The 6904-nt window shown below is 39.1% G+C and overlaps 1 protein-coding gene across 1 annotated transcript; it reads left to right on the forward strand.

Moving 5' to 3' along the window:
• Window positions 1-2227: 2227 nt before the first annotated feature.
• On the forward strand, window positions 2228-3252 carry LOC141332729 (macrophage mannose receptor 1-like). Its single transcript, XM_073837694.1, has 3 exons — window positions 2228-2264; window positions 2355-2726; window positions 2891-3252. The coding sequence occupies exons 1-3, from the start codon at window positions 2228-2230 to the stop codon at window positions 3250-3252; spliced, it is 771 nt and encodes a 256-aa protein (XP_073693795.1).
• Window positions 3253-6904: the final 3652 nt, after the last annotated feature.

Here is a 6904-nt window from a genome sequence, read left to right on the forward strand (position 1 = left end):
ATCTTTAGTAGGATCTAGTACACAATTCATATCCCCTGCAATAAAATAGTATCCAGGCAAATTAGCAATTAACAAAAACAATCATTAAAAATGTAGGATTGTCATCATTTGGACCATAAATGTTAATTACATTTATCTTTTTTGACAAAAATGTACATTGTAAGACAATATATCTTCCTAGTGTCTCCTTAGTTACTTTCTGAACCTGTATTGGGATTGATTTATGAATTAAAGTCATTACTCCTCTTGCATTAGAAGTGTGACAAGCAGCAAATACCTGACCTTGCCATCTCCGACGAATCCTAATCGTTTCACTTTTTACCATGTGAGTTTCCTGAAGAAATACTACTTGTGCTTGTAATTGTTTGATCCTATCCAGTACCTGCTTTATTTTTTTAATATTGCCCAATCCTCTTCAATTCCAAGTTACAAATTTCACATTTCCTGTCTCCCCATGATCTGTTACATTTCCTATTAAGAGGTATTTTGCCTTTTACAAACTCAACAATCTTAAATACTGAGAAGCAAAAAATGAAAATATAAACAATAATGAACAACACTCCTATTCTTAAAGAAAATTCAACATCAACCCCGATTTCCCCAGTAGTGTCCATACTACTGCTTTTAACCCACCACCCCTTTCTCTCCGTATATGGTGCTGATTGGTCCACACACCCGTGAGGAACTATCAGGTACTTCTGTCTATATTTGTCACAAACAACCCTATTTGTAACATTATTCTTACATATTATATCAAACTATAAACACACTTTTTCCACATTTCCAGAGAACAATAACACCTGAATACCTTTGATTATTATTTTACAAATTAGTCTCCATTAATCACTATCGAGTCTTCACACCAAAAAGAGGATAACGTTCATGGTATATGATCTGAATTATTTTACACAATTATTTTACATTCAGGATTTAAGTAGTCCAGTTGGATTGAGCCCACCTTTATTCTGTGTCTAATTCTTCAATGAAGCTTTCGACTGCCTCGGGTGTGTCAAACACCCTTGATTTCTCCTGGTGAGTAAGAAGTAGATGGGCGGGATATATGATCCTGTGTTTACCGATTTCTCTCTCTCGCAGCTTCTGTCTCACTCCATTACACGCTCTTTGTTTCCTGTGAACTTCAAACGAAACATCTCGGATGAAAGCGAAGAGTGTGCTCCTTGAATGAAATCACCCCCTTGGACCTGGCCGCTCTAAGCACCTGTTCTTTTTGCTTGAAGTTTAGGAACTTAATTATTAGTGTTCTTGGTAGTGTAATGGCAACCCGTCTTCTGTTCCGAGCATCCATGTTTCGTTGTGGGCCGACTATATGTGCGTGCTCTATAACTAATGATGTACTCGAGTCCATTTCCAATATTTTTGGAATCCAGGCCGCCAAAAACGCACATGCATCGTCTCCCTCTTCCCGCTCCGGCAAACCCACCAGCCTCAGGTTGTTCCGTCTGTTTCTGTTTTCCATGTCGTCCACCTTGTCAGTCAGTTTCTTAACTTGTGATCATACATAAACTCTGCAGGACTGAGTTTAGACACCCTGACAAATATGTGAATTTGAATCATGTATAGTCACCGAAAGTCCTCGCATGCCTGTGCATCATTGAAAATAGAGAGAGGTCCAAGTAGCAAGCGTGTTTTCTAACACCAGTGAAATGTACTGTTATAATGTTGACTGAGTTGACGTCACATGAAGAGGAAGTAAAATAATGTGTATGCTCTCTGTGTCTATTGTTTCCATAATGTTGTCTTTGATTTGCATGTTTTATTACACAGTGTGCAAACAGGAACATACAGGCCCTCCAGTCACATTCAAATCAACACACTTCTGGAGAATTACAACAACAGAGCAACACTGACAGAGAGAGAAAAAAACACACAAGGTAGATAATGAAAAGAGCTTTTGTTTAGAGTAATAAACAAATGATGTGACGCTGAATGAGGGATAAGAGCAGATATAAGAATCATGTTACAGCTGCAGACAGAAACATCAGACTCAGGACAGAGACAAAAACCTCTGAAGTAAGAACAACTCACATCTTCATTCTTTAACTAGAATTAGACTTTTGACATGTTAATATTGTCTTAATCATTGTGAATGGTGCATTTATCTTCCTGTTAAGATGGATTTTTAAGTATCGCTGAAATCATGTTTTACATCAAAATGAGTCTATAAACACTTGAAATCTGAGTTTATCTGTACTTTACCTCCACAGAAATGGACCAAACTCTGTTGTTCATTCTTCTTCTCACTGGTGAGTGTGTTTGTGGTTTTATTTATGGTTTCTAGTTTCTAGGTTTGATCCTGATATGAAAAGCATTAAAGCAAAGCCTCTCTTTCACAGCTCTCTGCTCCGTATCTGAATGTGTTCAGCATCAGTATCACTTTTTAAATGAGAAGAAGAACTGGACTGAAGCTCAGAGATACTGCAGAGAGAAATACTCAGATCTGGCCACCGTTGACAACATGAACGACATGAACGAGCTGAAGAAGAGTGTGAATGATAGAAGTGTTCAGTTACTCTGGATCGGTCTGTTCAGAGTCAGAGACTCATGGCAGTGGTCAGATCAGAGTAACTCCTCATTCAGATACTGGTACGCTGGTGAACCTAATAATGTTAGCCCTGGTGAAAACTGTACAGCTGTCAAACTGAACACTCAGGGACAATGGCATGACAACTTTTGCACCAACAAATTTCCTTTCATGTGTCATGAAGGTGAGTAGATCCTCACAAAACACACTCAATCCATCATCACCTCCAGATCTCTTAAAGTTCACGCTACATGTCTGACACGACAAATTCATCCACAGTGTTTGTTCTGCATGTTGTTGTTGATCAGTCTCTCTCTAGTTTCTGCTTGTGGTTTGTTTTGTGTCCAGATAAACTGATTGTGGTCAAAGAGAATGTGACGTGGTCTGAAGCTCTGAGATACTGCAGACAGAATCATGTGGATCTGGTGTCGGTTCATTCAGAAGAGATTCAGCGGCGTGTGATGAACGTGGTTAAACGGGCGTCTACTGCGGCGGTGTGGTTGGGTTTACACAACTACTGCATCATGAACATGTGGCTCTGGGTGAGTGGAGAGATGGTGTGCTATCACAACTGGGCTCCAGGGAACGGAACCACACCAGAAAACTGCAGCCTCGAGAACAGAAAAGGAGCAGTTCAGTCTGGAGGAGATCAGCGCTGGATCAGCCTTCCTGAATCTCACAAACTCAACTTCATCTGCAGCACATATTAAGATGAGGAACACACTCATGTGTTTACTTACATTAATGGTTTTCATAGGCTACTTCATTAGTTTTCTGATTTACTTTTATGTTTGAGTTGTTCTTTAGTAAGTTCTGGGTGAATCTGCTCATGGGGTTTTAAAAGTGGCAAGTGGGTTCTATTACGTTTGCGTCTTTTAAGAAATTTGTTGTACACAGAGACCCGTTTCTAAAAGGATGTTATGTTAACCTTGAAATAAGGGAAACTCTGGGTTCTCAAGGGTTGCAAAAAAAAACACCAACAACAAAAAAAAACAACAACAACACAGCGTCAAAGAAATATATAGCATTATAAATGTAATATAACATATATGTAAAATCAATAACTTATCTTAATAAAATATACATAAACAAACACAGTGTTTTTTTTGTTCTCACCATGCAAATGTAATATTCTGACATCTATACAATCACACTGTGTTAGTTCTAGGAACTAACCAAGTCCCCCCTCGGGCAGTTTTCCTGGTTGCATTTGCATCAGAAGCAGGAACTCTGAAATATTTTTACATTTTCTTGCATCACTGATAGCGCCTATTGAAATATTTTATAATTAATTCTGAAGTAGGAGCTAATTTAGTTCGGAAAAAAATGGTCTACTTAGAACTAAAACCATTCCTAGTTCCTACAGTGCGAATGTGCCAAAAAGCAGCTACTTCTGCCAATAGTTCTAGGAACTTTGAAAAAACTCCTAGTGTTTAAGCGCCTATGTTCCTCCTGTCAAGAAACATCCCGTGGATATCACATGCTCTTGAAATGCTGTAGATCAGTACCCGCTGACGGTGGTCCATCTACATATAAGGATATAGCTTCATGAGATCTGGGGCCTCATGTACAAACACTTGCGTTGAATTAATACTTAAAACATTGCGTACGGACAAAGCTGTAAATGTGCGTACGCAGTAAAAAAATCAGATGTATGAAACACTGCGTACGGGGAATTCCACGCATAATCTCTTTGTACATCCGAATTAACGTGAAATTGAGCGCACATGCACGAGCGCAAAACCCCTCCCTGCCTCCTCCCCCGTATTAATATGGTAATGACTCCACTTTGGCAAAACAAAACGAAAAAGCAAGCAAGAGAAACTTCACAGAATGTGAATTGAAGGTGCTCCTATCGGAGGTAGACCGGAGAAAAACTGTTATTTGCAAGTTTGTAAAAAAATCAATAGAAAAAATAGAGTGGGAGAGTTTAGCTGACGCGGTTAACGCAGTGGGGTCTGAACATCGCACTGTGAACGAATTAAAAAAGAAATGGTCTGATGTAAATATGCAGGTAAGAGGAGAACAGCGGCGACTTGTAAACGTTTCAGCACATCAGTCAGAGTCATAGAGCGGAAGCAGATGAACGTCTTTGTCTTGTAATGGTAAAATATATTGTTGTTTGAATAAGTGCAACGTTGTCTTAAAGTAGGCCTATGTCTATAAAGGTTCATATAATGCATCACCACACGGTGTGATGTTGACATAATGTGATTTAGTTTGACACAAAGCAACCGAGTGATCCTTGTTAGCTAGGTAAAATATATTATAAGAAATTTCTATTTTGATTTTGTGGCTATCTGCTGAATTTGCTGATGCTTGTAAATTACATGATGTAATTTATTAACATTTCATCATATTATATAGCCTATATAGCCATTGAGAGGGACATCCCAGTGGATCACAGTGTTTTTTTAATTAGTTTACATAAGATATATATATATATATATACATATACATAAGATATATACATAAGATACCATCTATATGTATATATTATATGTATAAAAGTTATTAATACTAATTAAATATAATATAAGAATATTATTGTGTGTTTTTTTTTTTTGGTGGTGGAGGGGTTAGGGGGGGGGGGGGGGTGCCCTTTTTTCAGTTTCAGCACATGCCCGTCAAAAGGTCTGTGCACGGCCCTGCTCTTCGGATTCGGCCATTGACAATGTCCTCCAATAAGGCCAACACTGCCATTGCCATAGACTAAGGGTTGTATACATTTGCAAATGCTTTTATATGTTCTAAATCATATAATTGGTAGAAAAATATTGTCAATTAACCTATTTTATCAATTATAAATTAATAGCAATGTTTTTCACATGTGTTGGTGCGATACTTTGTAGTGTGCAATTTAACATAATTGCCTCTAGGAGTCGCCAAGGGAAATAAAACAAACACGCACAAGAAATACACGTACGCCAGACATGAAGTTGGCGCAGATCAACGCACATTCTCACGTTAATTTCATCGCTAGTAAATCCAAACGTGAGCGTGAAATCTGGCATACGTAAAGTTTTTGTGTGTACGCAGCGTTGATACGTGAGGTCTTCAGGGTTATGCCTCATCACCCACAAACCTGTACGGCACTGTTCTGTAAAAGATGTTTACTTCAGCAAATCAGCACAGTGCTTAAACAACAAATTTTTTGACACTAACACTAAAACTAAAAAGTTTTTGGGACTGAATTAATACTACTGCATATCACAAGTGAGTAAACCCCTCACATTTTAGCAACCATTTTAGTATATCTTCTATAAAAGATATACTATAAGATGGACTAGGCCATCAGAGGTTCATTAACACCCTGATACCGAGTTACACTACAGTGGTCAGGGTCATACAGAGGTTTTCCAAGATGGGTTCCATTCAGAACAGGGCTCGCAAGGGTTGATTAACGAAGTTGAGCACTCGTTCTGTGCGTCAGGTTCAAAAAACAATGCATGAGTGCTGCCAGTATTGCTTTAAAGGTTGCAGAAGTAGAAGGTCAGCTTGTCAGTGCTCAGACCATACGTCACACAACAAGTCGGTTTGCATAGGCAGAAGGAAGCCTCATCCGAAGCTGGCTTACAAGAAAGCCTCCAAACAGTTTGCTAAAAACAACCTGTCCAAGAGCATGAACCAAGTCCTGTGGTCTGATGAGATTATAAGATAAACTTGTTTGGCTCAGATGGTGTCCAGCATGTGTGGCGATGCCCTGGTGAGGAGTACCAAGAAAATTTGGTCTTGAATACAGTCAAGCATGGTGGTGGTAGCATCATGGTCTGTCCTTCCCTCCAGAAACTAGGCCGAACGGCAGTTTTCCAACATAATGATCCCAAACACATCACCAAGGTGCTGAGGAAGCTGAAGGTGATGGGATGGCCAAGTATGTATATTAGTATATTACAGTTTTTCTCAATTGCTTAAACACATTTCTTGAAATGATGCCTCTTATTTGCGAAACCCTGCTGAAAAAACCAGCATATGCTGGTTTTTTCAGCAGGGAACTCTAAACACAAATTGACAACTTCTAACTCAATTCCCCAAACGTCATATATTGAGGTCAAAATGAAGCTCTCCGCTCAAAACAACTCAATCTTGCTGAAAAACCAAACTTTGCTCTCAGACTGTCATGATCTGGGCTGTGGGGCTTCCCTCAGCCACCTGAGGTCGCTGTTTTCCCTGCACTGCACTTCCCTGATTGTAACACCTGTCTTGTCATTAGCACTCATCAATGCTCTCACCTGTTCACAATTATCTGGTCTATAAGAACTCTCATTTCCCACTACTCATTCTGGCTGCATTGTCTTCTGTGTGGTTTGTTTCTGTGTTACTTATCCTGGCTCCTAGACCGTGTTTCCTGTTTTGTTTATC

This window comes from Garra rufa, chromosome 4 (genome assembly GCF_049309525.1).
Source record: "Garra rufa chromosome 4, GarRuf1.0, whole genome shotgun sequence".
Lineage (NCBI taxonomy): Eukaryota > Metazoa > Chordata > Actinopteri > Cypriniformes > Cyprinidae > Garra > Garra rufa.

What these genes read in the sequence shown, in the direction of transcription:
- LOC141332729 (XM_073837694.1), top strand. Translation starts at nt 2,228, where the DNA reads ATGGACCAAACTCTGTTGTTCATTCTTCTTCTCACTG. An exon ending in GTTCATTCTTCTTCTCACTG is followed by an intron (nt 2,265 to 2,354) that starts GTGAGTGTGTTT and finishes TCTCTTTCACAG; the next exon opens with CTCTCTGCTCCGTATCTGAA. An exon ending in TCCTTTCATGTGTCATGAAG is followed by an intron (nt 2,727 to 2,890) that starts GTGAGTAGATCC and finishes TTTTGTGTCCAG; the next exon opens with ATAAACTGATTGTGGTCAAA.